The sequence below is a fragment of the Botrytis deweyae genome (genome assembly GCF_014898535.1).
Source record: "Botrytis deweyae strain B1 chromosome Unknown BDEW_048, whole genome shotgun sequence".
NCBI lineage: Eukaryota > Fungi > Ascomycota > Leotiomycetes > Helotiales > Sclerotiniaceae > Botrytis > Botrytis deweyae.
Genome location: NW_024066255.1, coordinates 173,063 through 191,847, shown reverse-complemented (window position 1 = coordinate 191,847; position 18,785 = coordinate 173,063). Strand labels below are relative to the sequence as shown.

The following is an 18,785-nucleotide window of genomic DNA, read 5'->3' as shown; positions in this document are numbered from 1 at the left end:
CCGTGTTGTGTAAATAGTTTGACTTTTTGAAGATGGGATTAATTGGCAAATTGTTGGAATAAGACCTTTATCATGACTTATGTAAGACATTCCGCTTCCGATCCGTTAGCGTGTTACCAACTATCAGCTCGATTCCCGCAATCCTTGCTAAGATAACCCGCTGAAGTAGCCTTTCCGACATTACAGCTTTATTATTGGTGATGTCTTGCCTTACTTCTTGATGACATTCCCAAATTCACATCACCACGTTTTAAGATTGAAAAGTCAAATTCAAAATGACTAATCTAGATGATCCATCAGTCAATACTCCTATGGACTTTCTAAGAGAAGATGTCAAATACGCAGAAGAGCATGACTTGCAGACTTTGAGTATCTTCACTACAAGACAAACCAAAGATGATAAGCTTCTCACGGGCGTTGGAGAACCTTTCACAACTCCATCCAAGATTTGGGTAATGTAAAAACTCCCAAATCCGTCACACTTTATATATATCACGTGACTTTCATCAATTCATCATTCTAACATCTCTTCAGTTATATTCATGGGGGAGCGTGGCGTGATCCACTTGTGACATCTTCTTCTTTCATTCCAACGATCAATAATCTTGTGACTTCATCTGTTGAATCCAAGATTGCATCATTTGCAAGCATCAATTATCGTCTATCTTCTCATCCATCCTTTCCTCAAGATTCTTCATCAATTCCGAAACACGAATATCGCGATGCTAAGCACCCTGATCACTTAGAAGATATATGTTCTGCACTATCTTATTTACAATCGAAATACTCCATCGAAGATCAATATCTACTCCTTGGTCATTCATGTGGTGCAACACTGTCAATGCAAATTTCGATGGGGAAAGAATATTTACATTCTTGTGGTATACCAGATGAGCAATTGAATTTCAAACTCCCACGATATGTTCTTGGAGCAGCTGGAATTTATGATTTAAGATTACTTCGTCAAACACATCCTCATCCTGCATACAATCAATTTCTCACTCAAGCATTTGGGTCTGACGAACAACTTTGGGATGAAGTTTCACCAGCGAAATATTCCAATTTTGAGGAATTTGAAAAGAGTGGAAAGATTCTTGCTTTTGCTACTTCACCAGATGATGAATTGGTTGATGAGATACAAATTGATGTTATGTTGAGAAATTTGCATGGTATTAATGGAGTGGTGGTGAAAAATCTCAAAAATCATTTGAAGGGAACTCACAACAAAATCTGGGAGACTGGAAATTTGGCCAATGCTATAGTTGAGGTCTTGAATTTATTGGAGTAGTCGATTATGAGTGGAGAGTATGAGTGGAGAGTATGAGTAGAGAGTATGAATGGAGAGTATGAGTGGAGAGCATGAGTAGTCGAATATGAGTAGTTGAGTATGAGTAATTGAGTATGAATATTCGGATGTGAGTAGTCGGATATGAGTGGAGAGATTTAATGCTAAAGTTCGGAATTACAAACTTAATTTGACTTCATTACTTCATGAAGTCTTCATCTAAGGAAGTCGAATAAAGGTTATTCAATTTCAATCATTCCCTCGTGGTTGGAATGTCTCCGTTTTCCGTCATTTAGTCATTGCTCGATGGAGGCGAACAGCTGATATCAAGGTCGACTTGGAAACGATCATTCTTCGCTTGAATTTGTGATTATTTTGATATGGTAGCTCGTCTCACCTATTCTAGAAACTTTTACAGAACTAGAATATTCACAATTGGCCGGATCTCTCCACATCATTATAAGTATATGGAGACAGGAAGCCACAAGTCCAGTCATGATCTTCAAATCCACAATTGATCGTTATCCTACAGCTGGAAGGATTCTTGGAAAAGCCTCGTCGTACTTTGATCAAGTGTTATCGTACTGTTGATTTATAATGAAATTCAATCGATACCATTCAGGTTTAATACATATTAAATGTCAAGCAGGCAAGTCTTGGTTTGTGAATTTCACATCGATTTAATGATAGACCAAGTCAATTATTATTCCGTCCTAATATAGTCCTTCCATAAAGGTATCCATCTCTCCAAGATATATGGTCTAAAATTCATATAAAATCTCCATGGATATCTTGAAACTCCCTTCATGTCATTCATTTCTTAATTTCTTCTATCAAAATGCTTTCTCCAAAATCCATCAATTTTCACTTGTTTTTATTATCTTTCTTTACATTCTCCATCTCCAATTCTAGAGCTCTCTCTCAACTAGAGATACTTTGGAAGTATATTACCCTACTAATTGTTACAATACTCTTACTCAATCTCCTATTCTAAAATCTCATACTATTCATCTTTATCAACTGCCCAATCCCATTTACCACCCGGTTTATTTGCCTCTATCAATTTATACGAAATAGTCGAATGGCATGATAATTCATGGAAAGTGATAGTACCCGTAGATCCATTCACTGTTACAATCGAAATTGATTATGATTCTCCACAAGCATCCATTGGGAATATCATTGGTAGTGCTGTATCGCCGGATTTTGTTAGGGTAAAAAATTGTTACAAGCAAGAAAGAGGGGTACTTTTCAAACTCAACGAGTGGATTGAGTGTTATGCTGAATATGCTTGTGGTGATGTGAGTTTTTTCATTCATTCTAAGATTTATTATTGGTACTAATCTTTTGATGTTAGTTGGATTCGTACTAACTTTTTGATATTCAGTTGTAAATACTTTCGGAAGTTTGAATTGAAAAGAGTTTTGGTTACATTGGTAGTCATCTGTACCCCACCCCACTCAAGAATTCCAAGATCCAGGAGATGAGTAGACGAATCCATGAGTCGGCACCGGTAACTCAATTGAACACAAGTATATTATTCTTTGCATTTTATTTCACAATCTCGTCTGCTCTAAGGATTTCTTTCACCCAGGTGCAAAATCCATACAAGGCATTAGGGTAGCAGGAAGGAGGTATAGGGATGGTGGGGTTGAAGATTCTTTTATTGGTCCTGTTATGGCATAGGTTCTAGTTAGAAGACCTCGAGAGGATAATTAATGATTGTTGTTGTGATAATAATAACTATCTCCTTTGAATTTATATATGAACTACTTGTGGAGTCATTGATCAATGTAATTATTGAATAAAAATATTAATTGACACGATAACTTTCTCAAGTAAATCAAAAAGAGATGAAAGTCCATTATCTTTCTCGATGAATAAGATCATTACGATTCAAATGACATGTGATATGTGACATATCCTCAATACTCTGATCATCAATCATTTCATCCATTGAGATTTGGAAAGATAAGGTCCCTTGATCTTATTCTTCCTCATTATTCATCTTCTCCAACTCTTCATCCGTTGTGGTTTCATCAATTTTATAAACCAATTTTCCTGCACTAACTTTACCTTCCGATACTTCTAACATACTAAACTCCAGTCAATATAAATTCATTTTTGACCAAAAGAAAGAAATAACTTACCCATCAATTACTCCCTAATCCTTCTGGTCTCACAATAGCAGGTTGATTCTTTATCTTTCCCTCTTCACGTGGAACTCTCGACGTATATAGTTTGGTATTTTCAAAATGATTAATAGTATCTATTTAAACTCAACAACTTCGAAGCAAGACTTCAAAAAAATTGAAAGTAGCATCCGAGAGATTGTCAAGAATAGTAGCGGCTCACTTTTGTTTCCTTCTACTGTGATACAATTTGAGGTATCTAAATTCAAGTTAAATTTAAAGAATTCTATTTTTTCAATGAAAAAGGAGGAAATCGACGACAGAAGATACCACGATATTATCAACACTTGTTGCACCAGTTGATTGTTAACTCATGTCTGAATATTATCATTTATGACACATTTCTTCCCAATTTTCATCGAATTAATCCTGAATTACTTCGCTGTCAAAATCGATAAGTATGTCTCGTCTGGTTTGAATTCCACTCAACTTGAATATATAGTTCGGATTGTAATGTTGAATATCATTCCAGCTTCAGTCTAGAAACACTCTATGACTTTATTTCTGAGTATTTAATTAAGACAATCTATTCGTATAGCTTTAATTGGAAGCGATTAATAATTTAACACGTCTAAATAGGGGCAATAGGGGTAAGTCGGATAATTTGAAACGACGATTCATTCAAAAATTAGAATCACTTTTCAGGTAAATTAACAACACGAGGTTAAACATAGACGGGTGATGATTGTTTATTATTAAATATTGAAACCATCTTTCAAACCCAATGCTGTGTATAATCTAGGAGATAAATCCTCGGCTTACAATTCTCGGGAGTAGAAAATGTATTCAATTGCCGAAGAATGTCCCATCTATTTTATTTCCAAAATATAAATCATGAGAAATTTTCTAATCAAACAGATATTTCACAGCTTCATCAACTATTATACATACAGCCTTACAAATTAATCCTCGTATAACTTCTCCTGGACGACAAGGCTCACACCAGTGACATTCAAGATAATTTTCGATAACTAATATACATCACGAGCCTTTCTAATAATGTTACACTACTTCATCAATCATGCCACCATAAATGTATGCGGGTACTTCCCAAGAACTTGGTTTTGTTGCACATCGTAATCTGCGGATCATTCCATGGTTTAATCTTTGGTAATATGCATGATGCATCAGGTTATTTGTTGCATATCTTAGGTTTCGGGCATCTCCTTAAAATTACTAGTAAGAATTAAAAATTTGACTATGAGCCCGAGTTAGAGATGGTCATTTTTCAAGGGATATATGCGAGTATGAATAAATTAGGTATGAGGTGCATAATCGATGTATCCTAAGTATGAGTCTGCCACTGTGAGAGGAGTCTACTGTGAGAGAAGTCACTGTGAGAGAAGTCACTGTGAGAGAAGTCACTGTGAGAGAAGTCACTGTGAGAGAAGTCACTGTGAGAGAAGTCACTGTGAGAGAAGTCACTGTGAGAGAAGTCACTGTAAGAAGAGTAACAAATAATTAACTTCACGCACTATCTTCAATATACTTACACTCACACATACAATCACGAATCATTTTTAACCTTATCTCAAACTTTACCCCTCCTTTCTTAAAACCACATCATCATACATAAAAATTCCCCTCTTACGCAAACACGCATAAATTTTACAACTCCATCTTTTTAACCACGTTTGTTGCACATCGAGTCTCATATTACGGGGATTACTATATCATTTGTATTACATTTTGATCAATTTCAGACTTCAGTACGACTTAAAATGTAACGTAGTATACTTTTTATTCGACTTTTAACTATCATACATTTATCATATTTTTGATATCTTTTTGTTGCATATCTCGATTTGCGGACTGCTCCGCGGTATATCCACCATCTATCCACCATCTATATGGTGTCAACATAATAAATTATCGTCCTTGTATTACTTATAGTATTAGTTTTAAGGCGGGGATACTTATATAGAGTTTCACTGACTCTACTGATTCTACTGATTCCACTGATTCCACTGATTCCACTGACTTTACTTTGTGTTACTACATTATGATATTTAATAATTTGTTGCATATCTTATTTTGCCGCAACTGCCTTCTTTTCTACTACTGTAATGATGACTTGGTTATTTATACTCCACGTGTTGTCAAATGTCGTTTGATTTACATTTACCTAGAATATGTAGTTCCGTTGAGGTTTATTGTGGGTAGAATATCCACTTTGATGTATGATAAACCGAAAGAAGGAGAGCTTAATCATTTGAATTGTAATGTAGAAGTCCCGCTTTAGGATTGAAGATGTATGGTTTACCCCACTACTACCCCTCATACTTTATTTGGTATGGAGAAAATGGGGAAATCTCGACACGTGAATGTAAATCACTGGTAGAAACTACTTTAAAGAAGTAATTGGCTAGATCTTTTCATTTTTAGTACGAGTGGCTGTATAACTAAAGAGTTCTCTTGATTTGTATAACTAGTTTAGTACGGGTAAATATCTATTCTCCGTTCCGAATCAAGTGATTTAAAATGACATTCTTTTCGGGTTTGTTACTTGATTCTATCTTATTTGCATACTCAAAGATAACTATAATGGTTTGCATGAAGAATTATATTGAAAACCAATCAGAGATATGTTTGAGTACCTAGGTATCTGTAGAGAGATCATGAAGTAAATGTTCAAAATATCAACATTTCAAATGATAAGCGAGAAGCCCGAAATATAATGTTTAATCTATTTTAAGTCACATGAATTCACAAATGATTCAAATAGCTTAACGTGCAAGGTGGAAATGGAGACGGAATATGAAACCTATCTTCTCATATAATTCTCATGTACACAGTTTCCATACCTAAACTCGAAAATTGGAGGAAAATGTAACCCTACCTTACATTATCTATAGGAAAAGGAAAGCAGTAGTGCTATACATGAAATGATTACACAGATGACCTTGTTAAGAAACGTTTCCTAGGTGAAATATACTCAGGCGTATCAGATTCATTTATTGTTAAGCTAACTATATATAACAACAAAGAAATTTATACTCGTCAACGGGGTTCACCCCTATAAATTCTCTACTAACGAATTCAAGAACTCGCGCCCAATTCTAGATGTATAATATAAATTTTGAGAAACCTTAATCGTTTACTTGATTAAACAATTATAGTTAGAATTAAGAAGAAATCACTTAATCTTTAATTAAGAAGTAAGTTTATAAACTCGCACCTAATATTAAATATATAATAAAACTTTGATATAAGTCAATTGTTTAATAAGCAGTATTAATCAATCATATATCTTTTTGAGAACTATAAGATATAATTATAACTTATAATAAAGGGGAAAGTTTTAGTACTGAAATTTAGGCGAGTAACTATTATATAAATGAATATTTTGAATTGTTTATGGCCTATGAGTACTATAATATATTCATGTCTAATTTTAGATATCTTAATAGAATAGGAAATATATTTTTGTCTTTATGACTTAAATCTATTAAAGAAATGAAAGTAAGTTCTATTGTTGAACTATACTATTATCAGACTAAAGTTTTTATTATAATAGATTTAAGTATTACAAGATAGAATAGGGAAATGATAAAAGTAACTACAAATTATATACAAGTTAATATGTTTAGAAATCTCATTACCAACTCACATACTATTAGGAGAATTCTATTGACGATACGATAAAAATATATGAATGTTCCCTTGAGATTCCCCTCACATTCCAATTGAGTCCAATTGAATCAATTCAATCCACCCCACCAATCTAGACATCCGATGAAGATAAATCTTAAAGAAATCCCATGTTTACTCTTCCAATCGTTCAAATGTCCCGAATACCTACCTAGTTCCTTGCTTCATGAAATTTGATGGGATATCATGAACGCACTAACTTACGTACGGTTTTTCAATTAATCATTCATCACTTATGAGATGACAATGAGACCGCGTCAAGATTCGAGAACCAAATTTGGAGATGCACTTGCAATTGCTACCGATAATTTGTGAGTGTTCTTTCGAAACATCAAGATTTATATCTTTCTAGTCCTCTCAGCCGGGAAAATCTTGTGAAGAAATATACTTTGAACATTGAGAAAACTCTCACTGAATTTATTTTGAAGAAAATTGAACATTCCAACAGGTAAGAGGTAAGAACTTGCTCACTTGATCATTCTTAGGATTTAAGCACCCAGTTTAGTTTATTGTATAAAGTTAAGACAAAATAAAGAAAAACATAATAAACAACCTCATTCATTTATTCATTCATCTCATCTCATCTCATCTCGTAATAAATGCTTCATGTATATCCAATTCGACCACATATCCTTTATCTCGTACGAGAATTAGTATACTTTCATTTCGATTATTGATCATTTCGATTAATCAAATCAAATCCAGTCGTAATAAATGATTAATCACCGAATCATTTATTTCATCTTTTCATCTCTTCATCTCCAATCGTAAATTGATCTTTAATCATGATTATTCGATATAGAGAATGACTAAGAATATCACTGTATTATGATTTCTAAAATCTCTCCGCCTATACTACAATCAATCAGAAAAATCTTACCTAGTACCTTTCACCAACGTCGTATCAAAAATTCCCAAGACCCTGTGTATTGGATCTGAATGTCATGTATGTATGATTGCTTATTTTGTGTCGGGATGAAACTTGGAATAATGAGGCTTGGGAATTTGATTAGCGAAAAGTGGCGTGCGTTAGGCGGGGTGGAGTGTGCTGAATGGGAATTCAGGGTATTCGGTTAGAGTTGCGGTTTGTTGGATTGGAGTACCAGGTGGACATACGTGACATTAAGCTGTAATAATCAATCTACATATCTAGAAATTCTAGAAATCGAGAGATGAATGATCTCTTGTTGTCGTAAACCTATCTTTATATATATAAATATTCAATACATCATTCATCATTACAATCTTCGTTTAATTCTCTTTACAAAATACTTTATAACTATCGTATACACAATTTATAAATAGCTGTAGAGCCACCATACTAACCTCCCGTCACCAGCCCCAAAAGCCTCCTTAAGCCTCAAAGTAAAGATCAAGAAATGATCTCAGCGCCGATCAACATGGCGGTTCTAATGGCGGTTCTATCCGTCCCCATTCTTTCCACTTTGAGAGCTCGTTCATTCCACCATTTAAAAGCTATCCATTTGGTTCATTTTGTTAGAGATTCAAGCAATTAATTTTTACCCTATTGATGGATGGACTAGCTAATTAATTTTTAGACTTCCCGTCATGAACCCTAAAGCACAGACATGTGAAGGAGAAAGTTGACATTCATCAATCAATTGTAAGTTATGATGAGTTGATTTCTGAAGTAAGTAAGTAAAGCCTATTATATCTATCTATATCTATCTCCTCGTACCTATCAACCTATCTACCTATCTATTAATATAACGAGATAAATTTCAAATAAAGAAACAACTTCGATCAAGTACAAAATTGAGATTTACGAAGTACAAATTGCGATTGGTGGAAATCTCAACTCTAAATTTAAAGATTCTGGACCTACATCCGTTCAGAGGAGATATATCCGTATCCGATGTGATGTGATGAGATGAGATTCATAGTGTAAGAGGTAATCAGGGGAGAAGGAAAAAAGAAAGAAAGAAAGGTAGAAATCAAGAAAAGAGAGAAAGAAAGAAATAAAGATGACTAGGATAGAAATTATTTGTACCGCTAGAATCATCCGATTTTGGAAATTGTAGATGTTGATGGGTAGGATTTTCGGCAAAGAGAGGGATGAAATGGGTCGATGTGGCGTAGATTGAATATCTTATATCTAGATAGGTATTCTATTCTATATAATATGGAAATTCGAGACGAAGGGAATACAAGGACAATATTATAGAGTATGAGTATGTATCAAATATCAAATCATAATTTCCAATTCATGAAATGTATTGGTACAAAGTACGAAATATAATATTGCTTTGTTTTATTCCATGTTTCAACCAACCCCATCCCAATCCCAATCCAATCCGATCCAATAGTAATACCCAAGAAAATATATCTTCAGCTTATCGAAGAAAGCTATGTCCTCTTTCTTTTCTCCATTTTCATACATGAATTCCTTGAACTTACCTATCTCCGCCGCCCCATTTTCTTTCCCGGGGAGATACCAAAAACCGTGTTTTTTCCGAATAGCTGGTACGGTAACGGTGCATTGGGCATGTAATGTATGGATGGCATGGTAAGCTCGAGGTAATAATCCACTCACTCTTTGATTCGATTCAATTCAATCATTAACCCGTAGATATCCATTCATCTATCCATTCATCTATCCATTCATCTATCCATTCATCTATCCATTCATCTATCCATTCATCTATCCATTCATCTATCCATTCATCTATCCATTCATCTATCCATTCATCTATCCATTCATCTATCCATTCATCTATCCATTCATCTATCCATTCATCTATCAATTCATCATCCATTTTCATTTCCATTCAAAAAGCCACGCAAGGATGTCTCACACTGAAGAATCTAGCCCGGCGCCATAGAGAATGATATATCAATTATTCATTTTATAGATATTGATATTTGAACTATGTACAATGTAAGATCTTTCAATATATAATGTATATACATACATCTATACATACATAAATTCTCAGAGTTTCGAAAGTTATATCAATTTTATGAAAAATTCTTATGAATCCCCATTTCCAAAACCAAGTCCAGCCTTGTAATGGTGTGACAGTTTGGTTAGGTTGGGCCCAACAACCGTTGAGAAATAAGTTTTTCTTTGGGACCAAAAAGTTAAATGTTGGGTCCCTCTTCTTTCATACCGATTTACAAAGGGTTTTAAGGATGAATAGATAGATATATCGTCATTATACATTTCTAAACCCTTCGAATTTCTAAAACCGTTTCTTTGGGTGGGGATGGAGATACTTTGGATACAAGATCTTCGTTCATGTTTTCTCTTTTTGATTTCATGCGCATGTATATGCTGCGGGTATATATGGATGTTCGTTTGTATGTATGTATGTACTATGTATGTATGGATATACTATCTGTCTATGTATGTATGTCCCAAACTATAACCATGACTACATTCCACCCTAGACGGAGTGGAGCTTCGATAGAATCGATACATGACAGAAGCTTCTACGTTTGATAATGCAATGGATGGAAGTTGAGAAGCATCAATCCGTAGTTTTACCAGACCGATTACAACTCATCACATGAAGATCTTATTTTGAAAGCTTGATTTTGGTGATGCGAGTACTATGTTTGTGCGATGTTATTCCGTATCAAGAAGGCAGAAAGCAAGAAGGCAGAAAGCAAGAAAGCAAGAAGGCAAGGAAGCAATAAAGCAAGAGGAAGAGAGGAAGCAGGCAAGAAAGCAACCAAACAAGCAACCAACCAACCAACCACCAGAACCAAACAATCAACTACTGTACAATCAATAAATGTACAATCTGTACTATCTGTACAATAGGAAGATTTACCATTCATTCGTTCGGGGAAAAAATAGCCGGTTTCCTTTTCCTATGATGGATGTGCTGCGTATGTAAATGCATCGTATCGAACCGTATCGTATCGTATCCCCATCCTCGTGTTTTCACCCCTTTCGATTCATGTTGTGTTTATGTACTTGGTCAATTACTCAATCCATCAGTCCTTCGTACTTCGTACTACCACACCACACCTCACAAATCGTGATTTAACCAACGATTGAAGATTCCCAAAACCTTACGTTACACCCCCCAATGTACTTTAACCAATCAATTCTTTAGATATCAATTATAATCTAACCCCTCTTTAGATTTTGATGTGTGTGTGATGGATTAATTTATGTATATGCTCCGTACACGGATAGAATGTATTTTCATGCACTCATGTTCCATTGTGATACCGTTTCCTGCAATGCTACGACTTCATACCGCATGGCATTGGGATGCAAGAATTTCTGGAAATGTGTTGGCGTACAGATGGGGTTAATTTATATAAATGTTTATTTGGAATGGATGGGTCCGGATTACTTACCTCTAGGAGGTCGAGGCCGAGGATGATAGTACTCTGTATGATTTTAGTTTGTAAATATGTTGTGTTGGAATTTGAATGCATGGATGAATGTATGTATGTTCACGGAGTATGTATGGATGTGTGTGTGTATGTGTATGTATGTATGCACCTAAGCTGATTGACTGGCTGGCTGGAGTGTAGTACGATTACGTTGATAGATACATTGAGGGGGTGAGGGTGAGGGGGGCTCGGGGGCTTGTGATGCCTTGTAATGCTAGACTAAGGTATACTAATATGTTGAAGAAAGAGGAGAAGGACTAGGTACAGCGGACATGACATTGTATATTTGTTAGTTTTTGTATCGTGATTGAATAAAGTGAAATCATTTGTTCAATACCATGTGGTATATATTTCGACAATTATAGATTTCATCTACCATTATTTCACATGAGATTCTATCTCCTTCGTAGACATCAAAGAATGCCTTATCTATTATTATTCCATACCAAGTAACTTTACTTCCCTCTACCGGTACTCCGTAAATTCAAAAAGTTTAAGAAAGAACAAGTAACGAATAGAATCATGCGTGTCGTAAAATACGAAAGCTCTCACCTCATTCGTTCATCTCATCCACATCAAAATCATTGATCAAACCATATCTAGGTTAAATACAGGGTAAAAAAAAGCCAAGACCATTCCAAAATATTACCGGAGTACACATTTGGATTTCTTGGGAAAAATACCAATGCCATGGCAAGGCACCAAAGAAGCCAACTTAAGTACCGGTTGATTATGACAAAGAAATTGATGACTGGTTTGATTTTTGGGTATCAAATCATAATGGATAATTTTGAATTTTTTGGGGACAATGCCACACTGGTAATATAATATTTACTTTTGGGTGTGTGACATCCTTTCACTATCCGATTATGGATCTGATTAAGTGGGGTTTTAGGGTCGATCAAATCAACGCTCGTTCCATTTGATAATTCTTTAGGGATTTTCAAGAGAAGGAATGGTTTTTGAGAGGGTATTGAGGGTTGAGGGTTGAGGGTATTGAGGGTTGAGGGTCTTGAGGGTTGAGGGTCTTGAGGGTCGAGGGTCTTGAGAGGATCTTGAGAGGATCTTGCTTTTTACCGTTTATTGGGTTGAAACTTATAAAATGGGATGGGATGGGATGGCGGGATGAACGGGATGGTCGTGCCGTATGCAAAGCCGTGAACAGGTAAATTCTTAAATCCTTGATGGGAGATTCCATTTTTTATACTTTGAGTGATGTCAGTTTGTGATATATATATTTTTCGTTCTTCTTTGGTATGGGGGGTTTGGTTTCATGATATTATGATTGTCTGATTTTTGAAGTATGTGATGATGTATGGAGTATCGAGGTGAGTGTGTGAATGGAGTACGAGGTGAGTATGTGAATGAAGTATCGAGGTGAGTATGTAAACAAGGAATCAATGAAAGAAGAAATTATTTGAAACGATATCCGTCCTTGTCGTCGATGGTCGACACGTAAATCATCAATTTCCCAAATCATCACATATCTTCCTTTCACTCCACACCACCCATTAACTAGGATATTCAATTCGTGGGTCAGTAGGTGTAGACTTGTTTAACTAAATTCCGAATAGTATCATTCTACCTATTTATCCTTGACTTACCTACTTGGTGGTTCCGTGGTCGATAGGTAGATAAAACGGGTATCAAAAAGTTACCCTACCTTTCACATGAATTGAGTAATGGTGCTCCGATGTGAAGATTTGCCGAACGCGTTGATGATTTTTGTAATTGGTGATTCAATCGTTGAAGATACGAATTGAGATTCGATTGTTAAGATACGAATTCAGATACCAATTGAGAAGAATAATTTCATGATATTCTTGAGGGACTTTGAATTATTAAATATTTTGACTATCTTGTCTGGAGATTTTCGCGATTAATGAAGGGAGGAATAACCGAATGAGTTTAATCTTGATTATCATAACTATACTACTGACTATATATTTACAGAGTAGTTAATTTGATCAGATATCAAAAAATCGGAAGATACGGCTATTAACAAATAAAGAATATTCTATCCAATCATCATATATATTTAAAGATCTTTATGGTTCTCGAGTCTCGACCGAGTTTAACCTATAACAAAAATATTATTCATTGATCAAAATACCCTAAGGAATATTACCTATCATCGAACTCGACTCTTTAGATAGTAGATATCAACTATCATTAACATATAAAATCTACTCCTACCGAGGTATCTAAAGATTTAAAGATACCGGTAGTGATAAATATAGATTTTTATTAATTCTTTACTTTTTTGATGATTATTTGACTCTATTCGGTATCTGTTTACCGTTCTCGAGCCGTTGTAGATTTGATATTCAATGAAAATTCGGGAAATCGGAGAACTCCTAGAAATCCGAATATTCTATTCCGTTTGATACCTAATAACCTCTTAAGAAATTAAATCAGATTTTACGAATAATTAACAAAAATACTCTAGTATTTTGATTCATAGAGGATTACAGACATATACCAAAATTATACAATTTGATCATACATTCATCTAGAGGTTCTAATTGTGAGGTTACTCCTGTAGTTATTCCTCTACATCCTTCAAATCCACCTTACATAGTGAGTGGGTGGGTGAGTGAGTGGGGGAAAAGGAGGAGGTCTTTCAAGTTGATATTGGACAATAGGGATAGATTAAAGTTTTCCAACCCTACGAATAGTGAAAATATACCCTAGTATACTCCGTAAGGTAACAAATATGTTTTGAGGTTATCCCTCTAATAAGTTTATTAATCGTATATATCGTAGTTACGGACATAAACCTTTTTTGGCCTGGAATCCTTGAATGATGAAATATTATTATTATTCTAAATCATCCTTCAAATCAATCCTACCCCCCCTCTTCTAAAACAGAACCCTTTTTTCTTGTTAGAAAAAATCCTCATCGAATAACTAGATCGAATGATTTTACTTTACACCTCATTGTTGCATATCAACAGAAACTTCAAACCAGACCTAAAGTAATCACAAGTACATTATCAACTCTTTTTACCTCAAAACTCAAAATACTCCTCCTCCTTTCGAATCTTCGATACGTGTCAGAATTACAATCTTATGAGAAGTGGAGTTTAAGGGTGGTTAATTGTATAACTTTGTTATAAATCATTCAAATCCAAAATCAATCAAGACCACCATCACCCGAATCGAAATACGAGTACTCACACATCACTCGTGAACCCTCGAATACTTTTTTTTTCTTTCGAGTTGTACAAGGAGGGTATGTCAGCGAGGAAAGGTTCAAGAACTTAGACTACCTACTTTTACAATCACAGTCACATTCACATTTTCATTTTTGAAATCAACCTCGCCATAGTTTTGATTTCAACTTTTTTAAATCATTCGAAATTTCAACTCATTTACCTCATCTTATCATCTATCGCATCTATTGCATCTATTGCATCTATTATATCTATTGTATCTATCGCATCTATCGCATCTATCACTCATCACATATCATTATATATCATCTCATTACTTCTAATATTCATTCTATCCATCATCATCTTATTTACCATCCCATCCATTTGGAACCAACTCGATCGATACATTACATACATTTAACAATACCCACGGTATCCAAACAAAATTCAAGCAATTCCACCATTCTCCACCAACGACAAGCCATCAAAAATACCAAGCATTTTGATTATTCGGGAACTATCAAGCCCCCACATTATTTTACTTTTTGGTTCTCTCTTGTCCCGTCTATCTGGCACGCTGCCTCGCTGGCTCGCTAATTTCCAATCATCCCATCCATCTCCCTTTTCTCTCCTCTTTTTCTTCAACCGATATCTACCTACATATAGTTGAACTTTTGATAAAAGAGGTCAGTCATCTTGATAATATACATAGTCAAGATACACATACACAACATTACTACATCAACTCATATACTTATTACGATTCTTACCACTTACAACTTACTACCACCAACTATCACCAACTATCACCAACTATCACCAACCATCACCTCAAACATTTCATCCTGATATATCTTTTTGTCATACAATTATTCAAGACAATTGATTACCACACCAATCATTCGATACAACCTTCCAATTCCTTTTACAAAATAGTTTTGGGAAGACACAACATATAATTATCGTCCTATTTTTTTGGTCTCTAATATTTTCCCTGTATACCGGTACATTGGTTCCGAAACGCACGAGGCAGATGATCGATTGAAGTTTAATCGTAGTAACACTTCACACTCAAAGAATCGAAAGGGGATTTATTCTATAAGGAGATTAATACGCCACTTTTGATAAGAGAGGAGGAAAAAAAAAGTATAAGTGATTGATGGAATCTCGAATTTGATATTTAAGGGTTTCGAATTTTACTTTCGAGTGTTGGGTATCTGGGGTTTCTAGGGATTTTCTTCGACATACATTCCTCAATATTGATTCAATCAATTTCATCAATTCAATCCTTGACGAATTAATTTCAATAAATCCAAGAATCAATTTCGACAGATCGACATTAACTATAGACTACATACGGACGACAAACTACGGACGACGTACGGACGACGAACTACAGACTACAGACGAACTACGGACTACGGACTACAAATTACGGATTACGGATTACGGAATATATCTTAGAAGACCCCGCAACAATGAGTTCTTCAGCGCAAGGAGCACCGAGAGCACCGGCAATATCAACAATACCTACAACATCAAATGATGATAAAAAGAAAGGATTAAGTCGAGTTTTAGGACGAATGAAGACAGTTTTAAAAAGAAGTGATGGATCAAAAAGATTATCATTTGTTGGAAAGTCTTCAACTTCAACTACACCAGCAGGACCAAGGTAAGTAATAAATATTTTCATATATATCATTCTGTTGAAGTTTATATTTATTAATCATTTATAAATTTCTTAGTATCCCCAAATCCACTGATCAAGCATCCAAATCAAAACCAATACCAATACCAACATCAACGTCAGAACCATCCAAGGAAATACCAATCTCCATTCCCGTCGTCGTCGAAACGAAACAAATTATTGACACCAATACCAAAACTACTACTTCTAACACAACAAAACAACAACAATCTAAAACAAAATCTCAATCCCAATCTCAACCTCAATCTCAACCTCAGTCTCAACCAACAAAAGTTTCTCGAGCAGAAATTAATGCTGAAAGAGCTCGAAAATTAGCTGAACGTTTTCAATTACAAATCGAACCACATGAATGGCAATCTCTTACGGGAGAAAAAGATGTTTGGAGAATCGAAAAACCTATTCGAATGAGAATTCATAGAACTTGTCATAAATGTGATACAACATATGGTGCCAATAAAATTTGTACCAATTGCGAACATCCAAGATGTACAAAATGTCCTAGATATCCTTTAAAGAAAAAGGATAAAGGAAAAACTACAGTTGCAAATATTGGTCCAACAAAAGTCGAAGTTGATAGAGATTGGAAAAAACCCGAGAAATTAATCATGACTTTACCAAGTCAAAAAATCGGTGGTCAACCTTTGGTTAGAAAAAAACCTACTCAAAGAGTTAGAAGAACTTGTCATGAATGTTCAACTCTTTTCACAGCTGGAAATAAAATTTGTACAACTTGTTCTCATACTCGTTGTGCTGATTGTCCTCGAAATCCGTAAGTTTCCTTTTCTCCCTTTACTTTTATTTCTCTATCTCAATCTCGTAGTCGAGGAAAATATTCTGCCTCCACGGCAGTGGCCCCCGGAGGGCCAGCGGAGCGTCATTTCATTTCATTTCATTGTATTATTTATGGGGGCAAGCCCCCAAACCCCCATAGCTCGCTTCGCTCGAAAAGAAAATTAATTCCTTCCCTATCTCTCATCTAAAATTCACAAACTAACAAATTCATTCTAATAGATCCAAGAAAAAGAAATACCCCGATGGTTACCCTGGTGATCAACCATCCTCTACAAATAAAAAATTCGCATGTCATAAATGCGATAAAACTTTCCCTCACCAATCCTCCTCGGATCCAAAAATTAACATGCAAGAATGTACAAGGTGTAAGCATGTTAGATGTGATATGTGTATGATAGCTATTCCCCGGAAAGTGGTACCGGAGCCTGATCCAGAGGTGTTGAGGAGAGTGGAGGAGAAATTGAGGGGATTGAGTATTAGACGACCGATGACTGTGAATGTGGTTGTTTGATGGGTTTGGGGTATCGATGGATGTGGTGAGTGGTGAGTGGGGAGTGGGAAGTGGAGAGTGGAGAGTGGAGAGCGGAGAGTGGAGAGTGGGAAGCGGGAAGCGAGGAGCATGATCGAAAGGGGAAAATGACCAAAAAGAAAATGAAAGAGAAGGAAAAAGACGGATACATGGACGGATAAATGGGCAACAAAAATATACATCGGAACTTCTTACATTTTTCACAGCATTTACGCATTTACATTTTTGCATTGTTCGGATTCTGCATTGCATTGCATTGCACAGCATAGGAAATATGAATGAAAGAAGGGGATTGATGGGAGAAGATGTTGGAAAATTATTCTTTTCGAAAGAATTACAAAAAATTATGAGGTGATGAATTAGCGAGCGTTGATTGTGTAGGTATGGATAGGATGCATGCATGCGCATTAACATTTTTGAGTTTAAGTTTGAGTTTGGAATTTGTTTATTTTTTATTTGTTTTGGCTTGGGAGGATTGATTGATACCTTTTTGTTATGTTTTGAGATTTTTGGGTTGTATGGAGGGGGTGTGTGGAGGGTGTGTGGAAGGGGTGTGTGGAAGGGGTGTGTGGGGTGGATGATCTATCGGGTGGGAAAAGGGGCTAAGTGCGAGATGGAGAAATGATATAGGAAATGAAGATTAGGGGATTAGATGAGAGAGTGTATAGGAATGGAGTAGATGTTAGAATGCATAAATACATACGTTCGATATCATATGGTGTATAAGTTTGTTTAGAGGTACCGTACAAGAATTAAAGGAGGGGTCATGAGAAGAATAGTGTGGGGGAAACGCCATGGAAATATGATAAAGAAAGAGACTTGATTTGATCTATGCATGCCTTGGAATGCATTAGATCTGTGGAATAAGAAGTATAAAAGATCAAATTTACTGCGAGATAGGATACCACCCTGTGGCGGGGTTCCTGGATTGTCCATAATTGACGGCCAAAATTTGCGCTCTTTCCGTGATCGAAAACTTCCGGTAAAAGACAAAAGTATTGATTAAAGGCGCAACGTTAATCAGAGACTAAGTATTATCAAAGGGAGAGTGTTTCTTGCAGTACAAGAAGCAAAATGAAGTGGTAGAGAGCCAAGA

General features: G+C 35.5%; 2 protein-coding genes across 2 annotated transcripts; both read left to right on the top strand.

Annotated features, from left to right (window-relative positions):
* The first annotated feature begins 212 nt into the window (after nucleotides 1-212).
* On the top strand, nucleotides 213-1,596 carry EAE98_011458 (uncharacterized protein). Its single transcript, XM_038959080.1, has 2 exons — nucleotides 213-457; nucleotides 535-1,596. Exons 1-2 carry the CDS (start codon nucleotides 276-278, stop codon nucleotides 1,286-1,288), a joined length of 936 nt encoding a protein of 311 aa, XP_038804593.1. The 5' UTR covers nucleotides 213-275; the 3' UTR covers nucleotides 1,289-1,596.
* Nucleotides 1,597-16,138: 14,542 nt separating this feature from the next.
* Nucleotides 16,139-17,671, top strand: EAE98_011457 (uncharacterized protein; the record flags this gene model as incomplete). The annotated part of the gene is made up of 3 exons (XM_038959079.1): nucleotides 16,139-16,332; nucleotides 16,406-17,137; nucleotides 17,380-17,671. The coding sequence occupies 3 exons, from the start codon at nucleotides 16,139-16,141 to the stop codon at nucleotides 17,669-17,671; spliced, it is 1,218 nt and encodes a 405-aa protein (XP_038804592.1).
* Between the last annotated feature and the right edge of the window lie 1,114 nt (nucleotides 17,672-18,785).

Excerpts from the sequence above, each read along its gene's own strand:
- EAE98_011458 (XM_038959080.1), top strand. The coding sequence starts at position 276 with ATGACTAATCTAGATGATCCATCAGTCAATACTCCTATGGACTTTCTA. Across the intron at positions 458-534 it reads CCATCCAAGATTTGGGTAAT|TTATATTCATGGGGGAGCGT; the intron begins GTAAAAACTCCC and ends ACATCTCTTCAG.